This window comes from Arachis stenosperma, chromosome 5 (assembly GCF_014773155.1).
Source record: "Arachis stenosperma cultivar V10309 chromosome 5, arast.V10309.gnm1.PFL2, whole genome shotgun sequence".
Taxonomy (NCBI): Eukaryota; Viridiplantae; Streptophyta; class Magnoliopsida; order Fabales; family Fabaceae; genus Arachis; species Arachis stenosperma.
Window position 1 is genome coordinate 133045201 of NC_080381.1, and position 23151 is coordinate 133068351.

The 23151-nt window shown below is 34.1% G+C and overlaps 1 protein-coding gene across 1 annotated transcript; it reads left to right on the forward strand.

Moving 5' to 3' along the window:
• Positions 1–3046: 3046 nt before the first annotated feature.
• LOC130979161 (uncharacterized) lies at positions 3047–9271 on the forward strand. The gene is made up of 7 exons (XM_057902526.1): positions 3047–3293; positions 3707–4164; positions 6546–6729; positions 6842–7066; positions 7150–7266; positions 7521–7754; positions 8258–9271. The coding sequence occupies exons 1-7, from the start codon at positions 3228–3230 to the stop codon at positions 8471–8473; spliced, it is 1500 nt and encodes a 499-aa protein (XP_057758509.1). The 5' UTR covers positions 3047–3227; the 3' UTR covers positions 8474–9271.
• The last annotated feature ends 13880 nt before the right edge of the window (positions 9272–23151 follow it).

Sequence of the window (23151 nt, forward strand, 5' to 3'; positions counted from 1 at the left end):
AAGGTAGCTCTTTTGGATTGGGCCTGTTATGAACAGTAACACATGAAAGAAGGAGTTGCCAAAGTCAAGTTGTAGCAGCAATGGAAGCAATCTTCTTGGCACGACATCTCTGCTTGCTGGGAAAGAGAAGATAAAAAAGCGGGCTTTGGGTCGGGTGGGTTGGGATGGGGTTCGAGTAGGTTTTTTGGGATTAGCTCAAGACCCAAAACAAAATATTCAACCAGAATATTCGACCAGAATGGACAATTAAAATAGCTAAACTGATAGAAAATCTATTCTGGAACACAACTGACCAGCAATTTGTAGAAAAGAAAAGCGAAAAAATAGAAGAGAACACCTGATCAGATGGAGGCCTCTACCGAAAGATTAGTTAAAGGCTAATGTGGATGCTGCTTTTAGGAGGGAGGATGGAAGAGGAGCAATATCTATGGTCATTAGGAACAATAATGGAAAGATTGTGTTAGACTTCTCTGAAAAAATTAGTACACATTCAAGTATAATAACTGAAGCTATAGCTATTAGACAAGCCTTTATTATTATTGATAATTTGGATTTGGGAAAAACTTTAATCGAATCAGACAGCTTAAAACTAATATAAACTATAAAATCAAATAGTTTGATTGGGGAAACTGAAGCAATATTACAGGATATTAGAGAGCTAAAAGAAAGATTATCAAATTGTGGTCTAACTTAGACACGCAAGGAATGTAACCTACTTGCTCACACAGTTGCTAAAATGGCAACATCAAATTGCCTTCGTCAGAACTAGAGTATGCAACTACCTCTAGAGATGCGACGTATTATCAACAAGAAAACTCAAAGCTGACAACAATTCTTAAAGAAGAAAAATATTAGGAACATAATAATTCAAAAAATTCAACAGCCGGGAATAAGAGGAATTGCTACCTGTAGATCAAGATTAGAGGCAAACATCAATCAAAATTAATGCCAAGTTCAAGGGTTTAAGGAGGAAGTAGAATTTTTGTTGTACATGCAATAGAAGCGAGGGAGAAGATGTGGTAGTGGATTCCTAGCGGCAGCGGCAATTTAAACCGAGACAAGAGATGCAACCAAATTGATGTAACAAGCCTTATTTTGGGTTGGTTTAAGATGCATGTCGGCTTCGAGAAAAAAGGGAGCGGGCTCGGAACAGGGAACGAGTTCATAAAAATAATATCGTATTCTCCTTGGCAAACACAGTCAGAAGCAAATCCGATTGGAGAGAGAACCAACAAAGACAAGCAGTGAAAATGCAGCCGGCAACGGGCAAGGATCTGCGATTGCTACACCAGGACCAAAGCGCAGCAACCGACGGTGGAAAGGCAGTGGAACAACAACAGTAGTTCCGCGGCATCCCAGACCTAATTGTACCATCCAATTGTAACGCGTGTATCCACTCCAACCACAACGCCTCAATCAACTGACTCCATAGCAACAGCGAACAAGACCTTCCGGTAGTACAAGATCCTTCGACGTCTGAGTCTAATCGGTATAATGTTGGGGGTGTTCTTCATAAGGATTATGTTCGATTGGATTATGAGAGGAGAAAGTGGATGTAACAGTAGTGTTTAAATTAATGGATGGTATATGTGTATGTTTTCGGGTCGGATTGGTTTTTCCAACGCTACCCCATGACAAAAAAAACTACTTTTGTATTTATTATAGGATGCATATATAATATTTAATTAACACATATATAATATTTCATTAATACATATATAATATAAAGTAATTTATATATTATTTTATTAAATATTATAATATCATTAATTTATATATAATATATAATATAAATTTATTGAATTCAATTGGAACAAACAAAAAATTATTTATTTTATTTTAGATTTTTATAAATAAATAAATTAATTAACTAATATAACGAGTTATAACTAATGCAGTATAACTAATTAATATAAATTATAATAAATTATATTAATATTTAAATATAATTAAATTAATTAACTGATATAATTAAATTACTGTAATAAATTATATTTAATGAATTAAAATAATTAAATCAAAAAATAATCTCTAAAATATGTCATATTAGTTCTATTATTAAATATAAAAATTTAATTTTTATATAATAAAATAGATAATATTAATTTTGTACAGACATAAATTTATCTATCTTCTAAATATTTATAGATAAAAATGATAGACTTAAAAAATAGTGTTTAAATGTTTGTTGCGATGCGTTGTTCGTCCATATTAGGGGTGTGTATGGCCCGACCCGTTCCCGAACACTTTAGGAGCTAATTTGGTGTGATTTCATCGGGTTTAGGACCGGGTAAGGATCTCAAAAATAGACCCGATTATTATTTCAGGTCGGGTTCGGGCCATAACTCGGGACACCCGAAATCGGCCCGATGGCCCAGTCACCATACACAATAAATATTTTGTATTATTAGTAATGGATGATGGCTATTATTATGTGAAATTTAAGTATTGTAAACTTTAATATTTTGTATTATTAGTCATTATATATAAGACTATAAGTTAATGTTTTATATTTAAAATGCATAAGACTTTAGGCTAATGCATAATATTGTGTTATTTGTATTGATTTAAATATTTGGTATTATTAGGCAATATTAGTATTGATTATGGTTATGCTTTAATTTTAGAGAAGAGTTGGTTCTTGTTATATTTTTCTAAGTGAATTTTACCATATCAAATAATAGTTAGAGTATTGAAAATTTGGATATTTTTACATGCTAATTTACAAAAAGATATCAAGGTATTATAATGTTAACGGCCCGGTTTTCACCTGATATAGTTGTGGCCTGAAAGGATATAAATTTCATCGGGTCTAAGGTCGGATTCGAATCTCATAAATAGACCCGATACATATTTCGGACTAGATCTAAGTAACATCAAATCCGGTTTCATCCGACCCATGCACACCCCAAGTCCATATCACAAAACTTTTACTTTGATTTGTCTCTGGCTTTTGTAAATTTGATTTTTGTGGAAAACGAAAACAGTTGAGATAGTGAGATCAGTCCCGTACTTTTTATTTCTTTGCTATATCCTACTCACAAGATCTTTTTCCGTAGTTGAAAGTTGAAACCCACCGAAAGCTACACCACTTTACTAATACTCCCACTTCGCACGCTTTGCTTTCTTTCGCGTCTCTAACCATAATGATGCCCCCTTTAGCCAATTGATCACTCGCTCTCGCTCTACAAAGACAAAGAGGCTATGATATTTGTTGGTCCCTGCAAATGATGGATGCTCGCGCTTTCTCTTCTCATTCCGACGCTTCCGTTGCCGCTGCAACCACAGATCAGGTATCGCAACCTCCAACTCATGTATCTCTTGTTACAATCTCCATATTCTCTTTTTATTTATTTATTTATTATTATTATTATTATTTGATTGATCGATTGATTGATTATTTGATTGAGCTATGTACTCTGTCAATTTTCGGTGGGAACTGGCAATAGCTTTCGAAGTTAAACTTTCTGCTTTAAGAGAAAAAATTTTTTCGGTAGTTTAATCTGTGCTTCGCTGAATTCTTTCTTTTATGTTAGCTATTATCCTAATTACTCTATTTCTTTTTCAGTGATTGTGACCTGTTTGTGTATAACCAAATTACCCTTTCCTGAAATAGTAGTCTTTTTTTTTTTGTTACTGGTTCTGTTGAACAGTGAGAAATGAACTTACTTTTGGTATCTAAATACAATTGTTCATGTTTTGATAGAATGTGGAGCAATGCAGAAGTGGCAACAACAGTGAAGCCACGATTATGGAGAAACCAAGGCGATGGCATGACGTTTTCTGGTCAGGAATGTTTGTAATCCACTTGATTGGTTTCGGTTTTGTTCTTGTTGTTCTTGGCCTCAACAGATTCAAGAAGAAGAACAGGCTTGACATTGATAAGTACACATACCGCTTCATGGAGAATCAAGCCGGATTGACAGAGGATTACTGGCCAGTCTATGCGGTTGCCGGTTTAGTTGGGACTGCTCTTGGATGTTGTTGGCTGTCGCTGTTGGGTTCATGTGCTACCCTTATGATGAAGGTGTCTGTTCATATCCTCACCACATATCTTGCTGTGATCAGTGTTCTCTCTTTTTGGGCTGAGCAGGTCTTCTGGGGTGTCGCTTTTGCTATTGGAGCATGCCTTCAGCTTTTGTATGTGATATCTGTTATAGACAGGTATGAGCCTCAATTTACTATATATATAATGTATGTATGTACCTATCATGCGTGTTTGTTGCTTAAGGGATGCATGGATTTTGTTGTGTTAGTTTGTCCATATCCACAGTTGAAGGTTGCATTTACTGGGAAAGAAGTTAAAGTTTTAAACTGTTGTATTTTTATAATAATAACACTAATATAGCATGATTGACTACCTTTGGTGTCTTACATTTGGCAGCTGCTATAGATTGCCATCTTTGAAACATAGAATTGCATATTCGTGTAGCAGCAAACATATCTGAAGTAGTATTCTCTTTCTGATTGATTTCTAATCAAGGTGTGAATCTGACTAACATCTGGGATGAAACTACTCAACCTGTTTAGTGCTCTACATTACCTGAGAATATCAAAATACCCTATTCTAAGTGAATAACTCTATATCCTTGAACATAAACTGCTTCTATTTTTTCGCTTTAATAATTTTTGTTTTTAGTAGAGAGTTTTAATGAGTCAGGAGGATATATGATTACTTATTCTGAATGGGTTAGTATATCTAAAGGTCAAATAGCGCACCTTGCAATACAAGCTAAAATTAGTTGGTAAAAATTTGCTCATATTTGCTGTTGACAATAGCCTGATTAATTGTCGTCTAGTGATTCTGTCTTTGGGGAAGTCATCATTGTTGAGAAGGATTTGAACATTAGGCCTTTTCAGAACTAGTTTGACCATGTAGTGATGTATATAAATACATGGGCTTGAATACTGAGTGCTGACTGAGGTATCTTTCATGCAATAACTCACTGGTGTCTGTTTTTCAAGTTGATATTGCAGCAGGCTCTGTCCTGCTTATACTCAAACTTTTGTGCTGCTGTATCTAGTTTCATAGAACCATAGCAATCTCTGAATTGTCACTATGAATCAAGAGCTGTAAGAGTGAATGAAGAAATGTCAAAATACGAGTCCAACCAGCACAAAACCTGCGGACCAGCCATCTGACAGGCTCACCACTGAGAACCACTTCATATTCTACCACTCATGTTTAGATGTTTGACCTGTTAATGCATGGTGTTCAATGCTGCCTTCCAAACATCACTTCTTACTGATGCTGGAACTGGTCATATTAATCCATAATCTTTTCCCCCTGTTGTTCTAGAGATCTCCTTTTGCTCTATTTTTCTGATCTGGAAGTTCCATACTCTTGCAAAATTGGCTTCAAGTGATTCTGGAGTGCTTTATCTACCTTCAAGTGATTCTGGCAATGCTTTCATCTGTTAAAAATCCTATCTCATGCATTCTTTAGAAATCTTAGAATTATTTTAGAAAAGTTGAATGGAAGGATTTATCTTGTGGAATCATATTGTATGGATTTTTGATTCCTTGATCAAACGCGCTCAGATCATTTGGATAAATACAAGAATATAATATCTCCAGGACTTAGTTTGGTAAGTTCAAACCTGCTCTTCAAGATTTTTCCAAAAGGCATAGTGTTGTTACTCATCATCTAGTAGATACATTCACTATAAGTTCATGTTATAGCAATTTCAAGAAAAGGTCATTATGATTTATATGTTCTGGCTTAAGGGAGTTTGTTGAAGATAATGTTGGTTATTATACTTGTATTGAAGTGACTTTGGGAATATCATAAATGTTGGTGGAGCATTGGATATATTAATGTCTGATTTCAGGAACTAGTTATACTATTTACTATATCTTTTAAATATCAGATGCTTTGATCAATAAAAGTATATTAATGCTGAATGATAACTAAATAAATAGTTTCATAAATCACTTTATAGTCTTTCCCAATACCTGTTTTGATTAAAGCTTAGATGACAGTTCATCTCCCATGGTGAACTGTCTGAAGACTTAGAAAATTTACTTAATCAGTTCTACACAAATTTACAGTTACTTTTCAATGTGACAATCCTTAATTTATTGGATATCTGAATTAGCTGGGTTCTAGTGTCCACAACAAAAGCATCATATCAGCTATTCTCTAATGCATTAAGAATCAGATCTATCAATGCGAAAAATGTTATACTCTATTTCTGAGACTTTTGGAGGATAATTTGGACTTCTGACTAGATTAGCCATTAGCATTGTAAGAGGTTTCAGACTTAAATTTTTATTAATAGTCAATCATGAGTGTTGTTGTAATAAATGTACCATTCCATTCCATGGAAATGCAAATCAAAAGTTGTTTATGTTTTAAATATTTTTTGCCCCCATTGATACTTGATTTGGTAGATAAAATTTGTAAGTTTCTATTATTTGAAATCTGGGTGCTGCCATTTTATTGAAATTGTAGTTCAACTTTATTCCCTTCTTGTATTGCTATATTTATAATTAATTGTGCCCTTAAAGATAATTTTTTATGGTTATTCTTTTCGCATTTCCAGACTTCCATTTACTATGTTAGTTTTGCAAAAGGCTGTTAAGATGGTATGGAATCTTCCTGAGGTTATGAAAGTTGCACATGCATTTGTGCTGCTGCTTCTTTCGTGGATGGTGTTGTGGTCATTTGGAGTAGCTGGTGTTGTGGCTTCAAGTATGGGTGACGGTGGACGCTGGTGGCTTCTTGTGGTGAGCTGGCAAGTTTGCTCTTTATTCTGTCTGTCCTTGTTGGCACTAGTAATGCTTGCAAATCATGTATTCTTCCCCCATCTGATTACTGACATTGCTGTCACGCGTGCAGGTCCTCTCTGTAAGCTTATTTTGGACTGGTGCTGTACTGTGTAATACCCTGCATGTCGTTGTGTCTGGAATTGTGTTCCTCGCGAACGTCCATTATAGCAAAGAGAGTTCATCATTTCCCACTAACTCCTTAATGAAATCATTGCAATATGCTTTAACAACATCGTTTGGCAGCATTTGTTATGGCTCATTATTTACAGCTGTTATTAGGACAATGCGGTGGCAGGTATTAACCAACATTTGCTTTTGCTAATTATTTGAATCTCATTTCTTTCATATATGGATGCTATAAACTCTGTTGGTATTCAGATTCGAGGCGTCCGAGCAAAGATAGGCAATAATGAATGTTTACTTTGTTGTGTTGATTTCCTTTTCCACATGGTGGAGACTCTTGTCCGATTCTTTAACAAGTATGCATATGTTCAGGTAGACTTCTATGCCTATATCAGTAATTACTTCCATATATGAGAAAATTTATATGTTCTTGGTGACAATTGTTTTCATTTTTAACTAGAAATCGTGAAGAGTGATTGCGAAAATTACTGGACTGGGGTCCTTCACTATATATAGAAATATTTTGGCTAATTTAGTTAGAGTTGGGTGAATATAATTATCTGCCAGTTTGCCATTGTGTTCTTGGAGAACTCACTATGGCATTCTTGTCATGATTGTGTTAGCAGATTGGTGTGTATGGAAAAAGCTTTAACCACTCTGCCAGAGATGCATGGGAGTTATTCCAATCAACTGGAGTTGAAGCACTTGTGGCCTATGATTGTTCAGGTGCTATAATGTTAATGGGAACCATTTTTGGAGGTCTGATAACTGGAACTTGCGCAGGTGTCTGGGCATGGATTAAGTGGAGTAATAGAGCTTTTATGATCGGATCCATGTCTATGCTCATGGGAATGGTGTTGGTAAGTTTACAACATCCTTGATTGAAGTTTAATCCATGACTTGGCCTTTATCAAACTATGAAACATACGTTTTAGTGTTTTTTTTCCATCTTTTTCTTTTTGGTCAGAAGATCTTAACTTCATTAGACAAAGGTCAAGGTACTAGAGGCAATATGCGCCACAGTATAATAATGCACAATAAATAAATGATACAAACTAAGCATGCCTAATGTATGCATTATTGCCTAATCAACTATATAGAATCATAAGGTAATACCCATTTAGAACAGGGATAAACCTCTGCCATAGTCCATTATCAATATGACCATCTTAGAATCCAACTCTGACCCTTGATTTCTTCTATTTGCACATAAGCTCCAGGATCACCCACATATTTCGCATTAGCCCCTAGAGGATACTAAATTTACAGTTGCCCAACTGTGTTCAAAATAACGCAGCCCCAGACAAACCAGAATTCCAACGCTCGATATATATTAAATTTTCTTATATAAATGTATTTTCAGGTTGGAGTGGCTATGGTTGTGGTGGAAAGTGCTGTTACTTCAATATATGTATGCTATGCTGAAGACCCCTTATCGATTCATAGATGGGACCCTGAATTCTTCAACCAGATCTCTGAGACACTAAACCAGCGGCTTCAACATAGAAGTAAACGTGTGAGCGAAGTTTTAACCCACAATCAGCTTGATAACCTAGTACGATCAAACACATCAGTTTGAGGAATCACTTTAATTAGTATTAAATATTATAAAAATGATTTAGCTTCGTTCCTTTTTCTTTTCCTTTTTCTTTTATATATTTTTGTGTGTGGTGTGCATTGATAACTGTAATTGCAAATTAATATTCGTGTGATATGTGCCAGGTAAGATGGTTGCCTCTAGTATGTGGTTAATTTTGTACCAGTGTTCTGAAAATCGAATTGGATTGGCCGATTCGACTGGATTAACTGGAAACTAGTCTTCTAGCCGGTCTGGTTGACACAGAAAACAGCATGGCAAAAAATTGCGAAAAAAACCGGTTGAACTGGCAATAAATTGGAGAAACGGTAGAATTGATTGGTTTTGTAACGGTTTTTCAGAATTTTAACTAAAAAAATAAAGAAAATTCACCATATAAAAGGTGAAAAGCATAGCCTTTCTTGTTCCCCCTTTCTCTCACAAAAACCCTAACCCATTACCCCTTTCTCAGCCAGCAGCAGCCAGCTCCTCCACCGTCGTCGAACTCTTCTCGTCAGCTAGACGGTTTTGTCGTCGCGGGTAGTGACGGGCAAAGGGTCCATTCGAAGTTCTTGGCCATCGATCCTCTTGTCCACGTCGCCACCTCTGTACTTGCAGATAGGAGCTCGCGGTCATCTTCTACTCTTCTCTACGTCGTGGTTGTGGTCGTGGACTTGCAGTCAGTTTGAATCCTATCCTTGTCTTTGTGTCGCCGTTCTTCCCTCCCAGCAGTTGAGTTTTGTTCCTCCCTCGTCTGTTTTTGTCTTGCCGTATCTTCCTCGCTGGCAATTGAGTTTCATTCTAACCTCGTTTCTGTTTTTGTCTCGTCGTTTCTCCTCACTTGTTCAGTCTTTATTTTCTTTTATTAATTTTTATGATTCTGAGTTTGTTTTTGTATGATTCTGAAACTGAAAAATGTTTATGATTATCGGTATGCACTGCTGAACTTTATGCTTCAGTTTATGTTTGTTTATTTTACTGATTGAGTTACTGAGATCTGATTAGAGTTGTTTTTTTATTATTATTATAGAGTTGTTTTTTTCTGTTTTTTTGTTAAGTTAGGATTATGGATGGTGTGAAGGTGTGATTGTTGAATTTGAAATTTTTTGCTTAATTTTTGTTTTTAGTACTTTTGAATTCTCTATCTTCTTTTTTGTTGAATTGTGAGTGTTTGTTTTAGATATTGTTGCTGATTATTTAGTAGGATTGGAGTAGATTAAATCGCTAGGAAAATAGGGTTTAATCACTTACAGTTTGCCGTAGAATGAATCATTCATTATTAAAGTAGTTAGTAAGAAATATTACTCCAGAAAGATAAACATCTCCGAGATCTTAACTGTTTTCCTTTATATTGATCTTACATTGACATTTTCTTGCTTCACTGATTTATGCGTTTACATCAACACCACCATCTTTTACTGTTTTCCTGACTAAGTCCAACAAGATAACTATTGCTTACTCAATCCAACAATTCTCGTGTGATCGACCCTCACTCACTTGAGGTATTACTTAGACGACCTGGTGTACTTGCCGGTGAAGTTGTGTGAGTTCTAATTTCGCGCACCACATACTCTACAATCTTAAGTCATCGGCTCTATATTCATAACCGAAAATACCCCTTTTATTTCACCCGATACACTCTCGCTCGTCTCAAAGCTTAAAACCTAGCTATTGGGCCTTAAACAGGGGTTACAGAGGTGAAAAAGTAAGCTGGATAAACAAAAATAGTTAAAAACAGCATTTTTTGAAAAACAGGGTATCCATGCATACGCATGGGTCATGCGTACGTGTGAAACACGCAAGAAATGACTCATTTCAGAAAATACAAGTAGTGTATATGCATATGCATGATCTTGCTTTTGTGCATACGCATGGTACGCGTACAAGGCTCTTTCACTTCTGTAACACGCATCATGCATACGCATGGGTCATGAGTATGCATGGGTCATGCGTACACATGACCTTAATTTTTTGCAACTTCTGTAGAATTCAGGTTTTAACCATAAACTTCAAAAGCGAATAACTTTTTCGTTAAAAATTATTTTTTGTCCATTTTTCTAACGTTATAAACTCCACAAACCTAATTTTCATTCAAGATAAGTTTTACTAAATTCAGGTGTCCGGAAACCAAATTACAGCCCGTTGAAATTGGTTAAAAAAATATTTTTACCCAAAATTGACCAAAGCCTTTAGTTTTTCAAAATTCTCAATTCATAACCAATCAAACCACAATCAAATCAATACCAATTACTCGTAACCATTATCATATACTTCTCAATCACTTCACAAACATATCAACACTTAAATTCCTCAATCTATTCAACAAATTTCACTCATAATTTTCACCAATTTCAACATTAAACATCAACAATCCACATTGCATGCACATACCATATCTAATCAATCAAACCAACAAATTCACATCATTCAGACCTATTCTAAGGTAACTAGCCTAAGGTTCACCAACATTATATATTAACTGCAAGAAATCGAAACCGTACTTTGGTCGATTTCTTTCCAAACTCAAACACCACCGAAAACCTCTTTTTCACATAAGTCTCCAAGTTTCTAATTCACCAATTCAACTAGTTCTAGCCACCAGAGCTCTAATTCAAGCACTCAAAATGCCAATTCAACTTCTATCCACATGAATTCAATCTAAATTTCACATAATTTACCAAAATCATACTAGAGTTTCACTAATTCAATAATTCACAAGAGTTTAGTGGTTTCTCACCTTATCCACTGATGATTAGGGTGAAACCCAACAATTATCCACTGATAGAGTACACATAAATCATAAAAAATACAAAATTACTCAATACCTATAAACTAAAATCACGAAATGAATGGAGTGAAGAACTGGGTGAGAAATTGTGAGTTTCTTACCACTTTATTCAGATGGATTTAAAGAGCTCGGCGAGGTGAACGCGTGGCCACAAACAATGCGGCGATCGGACCTCCGAATTGAAAGTTATGAAAGATTGAAATTGGAAGTGAATAAGAGTTTAGGTTTTGATTCACATCTCCTTCCCTTCAGCGTGAAGGGCAAATGAAGAAGGAAGGATGCTGATTGCAAGCCTTATGAATGGGTTTGTGTAAGCGGGCTTGGGTCTTTTTAGGCTCGGTTCAACCGGTTTAGCCTGTTGGCCCAATTTTGGACTAACATCTTTAAAATTAGTATTTTAATTCGTATTCTAAATATTTTTTACATTTTCAAATTATAAAATTTAATTTTTTAATTTCTTTGACTCATAATTAATTTATTGGTTAATTATTTATTAATTAACTGGGATTTTACAGTTAGTATGGTCCTCTGGTATGTAATGAAACCCTTTGAATATTATGTTTGATTGGATTTTATAAATTTAAAATATGAATTTAGATTTTTGGATAATTAACCGTTGATTTTAAAAAAGATTCATAAGACGAGTGATAATCACTGCGTTTGAAAACAGTTCTCTTTTAAATATCTTCTTATGATAATTCTAAAACTCATATAGTGAGAGCATATGGTTAGGTTCTCATCCCCTACATCCAACATTTTCAAGAAACGAAAGAAGAAGGATCTATCGATTCTACTGAGCATTTGGACATTTATTTTCTGTGTTTTTTTAGTTATGTTTTCCCTCATCCTTATTATTATTACATTTTTTTTGTAAAAGGGATAAGAGTCGGAATTGTAATGATATGTATGTATATAATATTTGTAAGTTACTTGTGTAAGAAGTTTGTATATATGTATATGTATGTTTGTAAAAAGGAAAAAGAGCTTTCGGTTTTCAAAGAAAATACCGATACAGTTTCAAGTTAAAAGACTCCTATTTATTATTAAGTATATAGAAGTCGTCATAATGTCCTCGCTATCAGATGGCGCAGCCAGAAGTGAGACATTCTGATAGTAAGGATGTTATAGGATTTGTTATAACTCTGCGACGGATTTCCAACTAGATTAGCGAGTAATTTGCTACAAAATAGGTAGGATATAGCTTTTACTTTGTGATAAGATTGTAGTTGCCAAGTCGCTCACTAAACTGAAATTGCGATAACTTAGCGACAACTGTTTTCCATCGCTAACTTAATTTGAATTTTACAATATTATGCGACAAATTGGCGAGAAACTAGTTGCTCGCTAAAAATAAAAACTTTGGTGACAAATTAATTAGGAAATTATCCATCGCAAAATGCATTTTAAGTCTTTGTGACGGATTAATTAGGAACATTGTTGTTCACTTATTAGCCTTTTTCTCACAAAATTTATTTAGCGACGAACTAGTGTGTGAATTGTTTATTTCTAACTGTATATCAAACACTTGCGACTGATTTGCTAATTGTTTCTCCCCAAGTGACTGATTTGCTAGAATATTATCACTCGTTAATTAATTTATGACAAATTAGCAAAAACATTTTTTCTGCTCTTTTTTTAGCTATAAAACTCAATTTGCAAGAAATAAATTTACTCGTGAATCTCTCGCTAATCAGACGCTTGTCTCAAGTTCGGATATTTTGTGACCGTTAATTAATTTTATCGTTAGTACGTCACTAATTTTTTACTAGTTAATGATAGATTAGTGACAGAAAATATTTCTCGCAAAAATTTATTGCTAATTTATCAAATTCTTGAAGTGTTGGTTGAATTTTTTATTTATGGATGTGATTTTATAAACTAGAAATTTGGACTAATGTTGGTTGAATTTTTTATTTATATATGGATGTAATTTTATATAACTAGAAATTTGGAGACATTGATCAATTGAAATTACCGTACTGCACTATGGTAATAGGGCATCGATCAACGTATCATTTGAGTGGGGCTTGTTTTGTTTAAAGAGCATTGTTGGAAATTAAACAAGGGCCCTGTGCATTTGTGCAGTAATAGTAATAATAATAATATAGAGTGCTACTATGAGATATGAATGTGGGGAATGCGTATTGCAGCACGCAGTGCAGTGATAGGCAATGCCGAAAACAAACGAATTAAAGGTAAAGGAGAGTATTCAGTGATTATTATTGTGCATCGTCAATCGTCAAAAGGAGACGCTGACACGCCATCAAGTGTACGAATGCCGTATAAAATGGGTCCTCATAACTCATAACACTTTCCAATTTGGGTCCTCCCTTCCCCAACACAGCCCTTACCCAACATTAGCGTAAAACACACATACACTGTTTCTGACTTTCTAACACACGTTGTCCCTCCTCTCCTCTTATTATTCAATAATATGTTTTATTGTTTTGCAATTTTTATATTTTTTTATCATAATAAATAAAATTTTTATTTCTTATCAATTATTTTTCATATTTAAAATATAAAAAATTATACACAAAATAATTATATATAATATTATTTCTCCAAATGCTCACTCTATACTCCTATACTATATAGTAGTACACTGCTACACATCCAAGAACCCTAAGTCAAGAGTTCCTTTCAACCAATCAATTCAAGCATTTTGCTTTAATTAACCCTGCCTTTGTACCCATCAATTCATCACCACTGACCACACTCTTTCTATGTATTCCTTCCCTCTTATAATATAATAAATTTTTTCATTTAACTTATTCGTTTTTATTGAAATGCCTTTCATTCAAGAGAAGTTAAAAGAATTAGAAATTTATATTTTATAGAAACTATAAAATAGTGATTAATTGAGAGTAGTATTATCAACATTTCTAGTGAAAATAGCTTCTTTATTTCTAATATCTATTATTTTATTATTTTTTTATCAGTTTAAAAATTTTTTAATAAAGCTTTTAGTTATATATTTAATTTAAATACATTTAAAATGCTAAATATATAATAACTTTCATAATTAAATTAATCTTAATATATTTAAAGTATGTGATGAACATTTTTAAACTATATAGCTGAAAAGAGTATTATATTCACCATGAAGAGAAAATTAAAATGTAATATAATATATATAAAGCTTAAAAAATGCCTGTGGTAAAAGGACAATGGTAAGATACTACAGAATTTGAGCTTTATTTTTGGCCTTATTTGTATCCTCAACCTCGTTACCATTAATAATAGCATTTGCTGTCTTATTACTCTTATAAGTCTTTAACACCACAAATAATAAAGCTTAGAATTCAGAAAATCACAGGAGCTCAAAACTGTGCATGAAGAGACCAAAGAGAGAGATATCAAGAGGACCAGAGGTGGAGTGGATCAGTCTATTATGGGTTTCTGTATAGCTATTAATAATTCACTCTTCAACTCTATTTGACTCCATTGTTTTTAATTACCTTAATTCACTCTCTAGTTTCATTGTTATTTCTAATTTCGTTGTTTTTAATTCCTTAATTTTAATTCTTGCACTTACATACAAAACTCTAATATCATGGTGAATTCAAATCGTTCTTTTTCGAAATAAGATTTGAATTTAAATTCTCAATATTTATTTTTGAAAATTTAAAGAATTTTCTTCTATTTTAAAATTTGAGTTGAGATAGAATTGGAGTAATCACCGCAATACAAAATTTATACTTCAATCTTATTCCTACATAAGTTATCATGAGGGTTCACATACATTAATTTTAGAGGTCTCTAAAATTTTCAACCTTAATCCTTTGGCACTAATTTTTTTTTCTGTCAAATCCCAAACATACCAAATAGAATTTGTTTCAAAAAAATCAAAATTTTTAGATAAAGACAAAACACAATCAAACAGACATATGCAATATTTGTAACAGGATGAGTTATTTGGGCCCTTGTTATTAGGGGTGTGCATGACTCGGTCCACTTTGAAGATTCGGTTCGATTTCGAACAATTTAAGAGCTAATTTTGGTGTGATTTTATTAGGTTTAGGACCGGATACGAATCTCAAAAATAGATTTAGTCATTATTTCAGTCTGGGTCCGAATCAAAGTGAACCTAGTTTCACCCGATTTATGTATATTCTAAGAGAACTAAAATATATATATATGTTTTTAAATAATTTTAATATTGTGTTATATTAATTATAAGCTTATTGTTTTATTTTTAGTCACACTTGATGAATTAAAAAATAGATCAAAGAAGTATCAAATTAGAATTTATGGACAAATTTAAGTTTAAATATGAATATCAACTTTTCGGTAACAAGTTTTTTCTTTATAAATAAGTACATCATAAATAAGTTTTTTTATAAATAAGTTTTTTTATAAATTATTGTTAAAACTTTAAAGATTCGATTTTCACTCAGTTTAGACCCAGTATAATTGTGGTAAAAAAATGTTTAAGTTTTATCGGGTTTAGAATTGGATTAAGATCTAAAAAATAGATCCAGTATATATTTAGAGTCAAATTTGAGTAAGGACAAACCTTATTTCACCCTATGGATGAACCCCCCTACTTGTTATAATTCATTTCTCTCTAACGGGACGAATTATCCGGACATCCGCCACAAGTTATCCGAACACCCGTCGCAATCTCAAAATCTGTCCTAATTCAAAGGCCATATTTAACGTTTTGATATAGGGGGCCAGCAATGTTAGGGGGCCAGCAATTTTTGTGATTGTTAGTCATCAACTAGCCATCAATGATGATTTGATGGTGTGAGATTGGTGTGAGATTTTATCCAATGGCTCACATTTCTCTGCTGGTTATATGCTGGCCAAAATTCAACAAAACTGCTGGCCCCCTAGACTTTTCCTTTGATATATATTGTTTTGTTCTTATATTATATGGATTTTACCTCCCAACACCATAGGAACAGTCACACACTGTTCAATAACCATCCAAATCTCTATTCTATACCACGTCCCCTCACCTTCGTTTTCCTATTTTTATTCCTAGACCTATGCTATCTACATTGTTTTCCATGTAGTAAAAGCATAACAGTTTTAAAAGGTATTGGATTTACCACTAAGCACACACACAGCCGTTCGAGAAAGCAGATTTTACAACTCAGGAGTGTTTATAGTCTTGCCAAGAGCCACCAACAAATATTAATTAACAAAATAAAGAGAATAAATACCTAATTTGATTTATAATTATTCTATATTAATAATTTTAATTTTAATAAAATAAAATGATACTTTAATTTTTGAAATATAAAAAGTATAAGATAATTTACATTTTAAATTGATATATAAAATATTAATTTATTTTATATTTTTATTATCAAAGACCAAATTAAACATTCACCTCGAAAAAAAAAAAAGTTTAGCCAAAAGTAATCCCATAAATGGAATCAGCACTGTTTCACAAAAGAGGAGGAACATTGAACAGTATAGATATAGATATAATGGCATTAAAGTTCTTGATACAGTAATATGCGTTTATTTCAACTATGAAAAGGGAGGTGGGAAGGCACTAAGGTGAAGCTAAAGTGGTTGAGCTTCGCTTTGAGTCTGGTATATAATAGCATATTCTGCAGGAGTAATAACACCAAACTATATTAAATCTGCTTTAGATGTTTTGTAAATAATAGTATTCTTAACATTATTAAAAAGTACTGATTACTATAATATATTCAACTTAGAAGAATAGTTTGATGTTACAAGCAATAGAGTCTACGACAAATCCAAAAACAAAAATATTGTTTTGCATTTATAGAAAACAAGCAAAAATTCAAATAAGTTTGCATTCGAATATCCACCAAAAGCGTATCGTGGATATATTTTTTTTAATTTTCTAAAACGCAAAACGGAACCGGCAAAATTGTTAAGAACATAATTTTTTAATTAAACAGAAAAATATGGTCCCCACAAATTGTGAAAAACAAAGGCTAAATTAAAAATTGGAAAAAAAAATTCTTGGTTTAATTGTCACAAAGTTTTTGTATAAGAATCATCTTCATAGACGCAATTGAACTGTATTTAAGAAGAACATTGAAAAAGATAAAAAGACTCCTGTTAGATTGAGCGGTTAAGAAGTATGATCTAGGATTAGTAGTTATCATAAAATTATTGACACAAGTCATTAGTTACAATTTTCAAATTATGATAACAAATATAACTCACTACAATAGAAATGATAATCTGCGACGGTTTATTTAGAGATTTGTGGTGGTTTTAAATTGTCACGAAACGAAATTTTAGCGGTTTTATAAATGTTGTCTATTAGAGGGTGGAGATTTGATTTTGCGGCGGTTCCAATGAACAACTGACATTATAAAATTCGGATAATTAATAAATAATTAACTCATAAATTAATAATTATTGTAGAAAATTAGAAAATAGATTTTATAGTTTAATGTGATAGAGCTAATTAAAGTAAGAATTTTGACATTAATTTTAAAAAATTTGCTCTAAGATTGAGCCAAACAGACCAAACTAAATAAACTGGACTCATGTTGGGCCCAAGACCCAACCCACAAGGCACACCCACTTAATGAAAACCCTTTCTTCCTTCCCCATTCAGCAAGAACACTGAAGCATGTTCATGGAGGGAAGAACTTGAGAAATAACCTAACCCTCCACTAAATTTCACATATCTTCCAACTCCGAGCTCAAATCGCCATACCGTTTGCAGCCACACGAGCGTAGCGTCGATCTTTACAAAGCCCAGTACATTGTAAAGTAAGGAAGTCACGTTTTTCTCCTCAATTTCTTCCTTTTCAATTTCAAAATTATGAACAAAGATGTTAAAAATTGTTTAATTTCGGTGTTTAGGTTCGTATTAGTTTGCGGGTTTTGTTGGGTGTGGCTCACTTGAGCTGTGAGTATGGTAAGAACCCTAACCCTCTTGTGAAATTGTTGAGATTTTGAGTTTAGAGATTTATTATAGTGATATATCTAGTTTAGATTGAATGTTGTTGGTAAGAAAATCAAATTGGAGGTTAAACTTGTGAGATTGGAACTTATTTGCGAAAATTGAAGTTTGTGATCAATTTTTGAAAGCTGAGATTGATAGCTTGTAGTGCGGGGGACGCTTGAGGTATTTCGGATTTATCGGAGAATCGGCCAAGGTATGATTTCGGTTTCTCGTAACTAAAATATAATGTATCGTGAAAACATAGGTTAGTTGACCGTAAGATAAGATTTGAATTATTGATGATGTTAATGATTGAGATTAGTTAATTCATATGATGGTTAGTAATTTTGAGGTCGGGATTGATGCCATTATAAATGATGTGTTAAATCTTGTATATGAGGTTGGAAAATGGTGATAATAATGTATATGGTGTTGAATTGAAGGTGGAATGGTTAAGTTGGTTGTTATTTGGCATGAGAAAGTTGTGGTTGGTGAAATAACATAATCTTGTGGAGTTTGATGATGATGATGATGATGATGATGATGATGATGATAATGATGATGATATAGATATAGATATATATATATATATATATAAGTTGATGATGTTGTCTTTGTGTGAAATTATTGAGTAAACTGATAATAATTATGAATTGATGTGTTGTGGAATAAATGAAGAGTGTTAAGGTAGGGCTGAGCTTGGTTGAGGCGGTTTTGGTAAGTTTGAAAGGGGGTTGAGATTGATAAGTTTTGAAAGTTGAGATTTGACATTTTTATAAAAACTCTTATTTTTGGCCAACTTTGGCGGAGCATAACTTGGCCTCCGGACCTCTGAATTTTATCAAACTTGACTTGAAAGAAAATCTGGTCCGAGAGGTTTACACCATTTGAAAAATAGAGGAAAAATATTTTAAATTAAAAATGTTATGCGCGTCCGAAATTTGGTGTGCAAAATAGAAATTCTAGACTTAGTAGCTTTTTGATATTTCTGCTAAGCATGCGTACTCGAGGAACACACGCGTACGCGAGCAAGGGAGTCGCGTACGCGGCCGTCCATTTTTAGCCGTGTGCGTACGCATGGTAGGGGTGTGCATATGCACAGCCCCTATTTTCTGAAATATAAATTTTTTATGTTTTTAAACTATTTCTCAAGCTTTTAAAATCTTTATAACTCTCATTTAATGCCTGGTAGTTGGTTTTTAGGCTGTGAAGTGTGAGTAAACTCATCGAATGAATTAATTTGATGTTGAGGGATGTTGTAAAGTGAAGATTTGTTATTGAAGGGTGCTAGAAATGTTAAATGTGAGAATAATAATAATTTATTATGAATGAACATGATAATAGAAATCTGATTAAGATTGTTGATGACGAGTATGTTGAGCTTTCTCTCTGTTGTAAGGTGTGTCGGGTACTATATCCCATGAGTGTGTCGGCCACTATATCCCAAGAGCGTGGCGAGCGCTATATCCTTAGAGTGTGGGAGCACCTTACCCTGGAAAGTGTGCCAGACACTATATCCCATGAGTGTGACGGACACTATATCCTGAGAGTGTGGCGGATGCTATATCTCAAGAGTGTGAGAACACTTTAGCCAGGAAATGCGACGGGCACTATATCTCATGAGTGTGACGGGCACTATATCCCGAGAGTGTGATTGGCACTATATCCCAAGAGTGTGGAGGCATGTCAGAGAGACGGTATCCGGGTTAGCTATTGGGTGTGTTGGGTTCTGGCAAGATAACCGACACGTGAGCTTACAGCCAGTAGGAAAGGCATGCATCATATGCATCTGTTTGTCTTGTTTGAGTTTGCATTAGTTGGATTTGCATTTGTGAAATTACTATGCTTACTTGCTATATAATTTTCTTGCTATACCTGTATTCTACTTGTGTTTGCTTTGTCTATGTGGTTCTTTTGGTGTTTTGGAGGATTGGAGTAAAGGCGATGATTGTTAAGGATTAAGTTAGAATTGAGATAAAGTTAGAACCCTGATACCTTACCTTATTTTATGATCTTAAATGTTGGTTTTAAATTTGAATCTATTGTCGAAAGTTCTATGATCGCCTTCGACTTTTTCGGGACATTATATGTTTGTTATGTGGGCACTGTTATCGTGCTGAGAACCTCTAGTTCTCACCTCATACATATTTTGTGATTTTCAGATGCAGGTCAGACAGCCACTCACTGAGGCATTCTGGAAGTTTCTGAAGTGAAGAATTCTAGTCTCTTGGGTTTCTATTTTGGGTTTTGATATATGTGTAGATGCTTCATATCTCCAATGTATATATTATGTTTAACCTCTCTTAAAGGTTGATTTGGAGAAGCAAGTTCCGTAAATAGTCTTTTGAGTCATTTTTGGGATTTCAGTGATTTTAACTTCGCGAGTCGGGTCAGGAGCCTTGTTATCTGTATCTTGAAATTCTTCTTTTATATATCTATGTTTTGCTTTACTCTTATTTCTTTCCAGTTTACGCTTATCGGTTACGCGAGTGATGCGCTTATCTGTTTAACGCCTTGCTTTAAACTTTCCTTCAAAGGCTTCTAGATAAAATTTTCTCTCTCTTATATTATATATAAGACTTTACAAATAGAGGTCGTAGCGCCTCGCCACCTCTGTTTTACATCTTAGGTGTAAAGTTCTGTGTGGTAGGGTGTTGCAAGCACAACCGAAAATTAGATAACTAATTTTGCGGCGGTTTTAAAACCGCTACAAATCTATGTAAGGTTTTTTTTTAAAAAAAATTGCGACAGTTTTGAACGACCGCAATTTCATACATGGGCTTATAAAAAAACTGACTAATTACGATAGAGGCCATTTTTCTTTATTGTAACCTATTCTCTTTACAAAATTTTTTTATTAAAGAATCAAATGTTTTATTTGTCATTTCAATGTAAGAGGAGAATACATTCTATAGCAATCATACGCTTCTTTTCTAGACAAACCGCACATGAATCTAGACATTGTGCTAATTCATTTGTCTTCCATCCACATTCTTTGTTATGCATAAAAACCAAAGGAAGGTAGATTAGTATTGATAAGTCATAGAATATACAAAGTTTAAGGCCTAGATAAGTAGCTTAACACAATCTAGTGGATAAAATTCAATGTTAAACTTCTGCAGTATTCTCAAGACTAATGTTTACTTTGAGAAATGTACATGTAAAATAAAAATATCTACATTGGTTGAATCTCCCATGTTTAGTTAGAACAGTTATATGAACACATACCTAGCAATTTTGATAATGCTCATAAGTGGAAGAGAGATATATGGTGAAGGAAGAACTTCTAAGTTCTTTGATGGAGGTTCTTTTAAGATGTCCTCAAACCAATTTCTATTCCATGAACGAGAAACCATTAAGGGGGTCCATCTATCAAACAATTGGCAGAAGAAATTAGAGACAGGTTCAACTGATTTTTATTACAATTATCAGAAGAGATCAAAGGATTCTTGATAATACAATACATGAAATGTAACACTAATTGAAGTATTACTTGGACCCTCACTAACCTAAGGTATTACTTGGATGACTCAGTGCACTTGCCGGTTTATCTGTACGAATATTATGGAGTCAATTTCGTGCACTAACCGACATTTGCACCACCAGAGTGACGAAATCTACTACGGCTATGGCCCTCGGCCCCATATTGCCTAGGACCACGTAACATCCGCGTGTCCATCTCGTTTAAGAAATGCGTTATCATTGGTCAACCTTTGGTAACTCGTCTGAGGAACGAATTTGATACGAATCAAGGTCCATGGTAAGCAGGTCATGTAGTGCAATTCCCTAGTTGCCTAAATTTAGCTCGGTAAGCCCTTCAAACTTAGTCCATCTTATAAACATCATGAACAAACACTTGTCAATCTATCTGTTGATTTGCATAATATGCAAATGCACGTTGACATGGAATCCCATCCACCTGAAACTCGCTACAGTCACATTGTCATCGACATAGATTGACGGCATACTCCAATCCACTAGGAATCTCACGCACTTCAAAGACCTCTTTCTGTTTGTCGAAGCAATTAACATAGATGTTTTTAGATGTACGTTGATTTTCATGAAAGTTTGAGGTCATAAGCTTAGAAAAAATATATCCAACAGTAATGTGAGACTCTGTCTCGACTCTTTTTTGGGCGAATAAATCGTTAAGCCTGTAGAATATTGCTTTGACAAGTACAGTGACAAAGAGATTGCGTGCACCCTTCAAAACTGAATTGACGTATTCCACTAGGTTCGTGGTCATGTGACCCCATTGGTAACCACCATTGTATGCCAATGCATACTGTTCGCAGGGAATTCAGTTTAACCAGTTAGTGTAAGTCTTGTCCCGTTCTCATAAACACTGGTAACGCATGTTGTATTCGCGAACCATCCTCGAATATCCTGCGCAATTAAAAAAACAAAGAGAAACATTATAAATGAGAAACTATATAAAGGTAACTCTGTTAATAACAAACTTTGACATACTCAAAGTTACCTATATTGACAACAAGCTTTTGCAGGTACGGTGCCTAAAACTTTCTAAAAAAAATGGACTCTATATGCCGAATGCAAAACATGTGAAAAGCTATAGGAGGCGACAAGCTCCGTTACTATGGGCAATAGCTGCATTGATGGATTCGTGTCAGTCAGAGATCAGTCCCACAACATCCCGAGTCACCACAAGTTGTCGCAAGTTACTAAGAAAAAAAGTGACACGCATAAGAAGTCTCTCCATCCACACTGGCAAATGCAATTGGGAAGATATTATTGTTACTATCCTGTGAAACTGTAACCAACAAACAACCCTTATACTTTTTAAATAAGTGAGTCCCATCCACCTGGACAACTGGCTTACAATATTTGAATGCTCTAATACAAGGATAATAACTTCAAAAGACTCGATATAATACCCGGATATCTGTTACCAATTAATCGCCTTGATATGCAAGCATAGTTTCAAAATGGATGACTATTGATGGCTCCTTACAACACATGGCCTCAAACCACATGGGC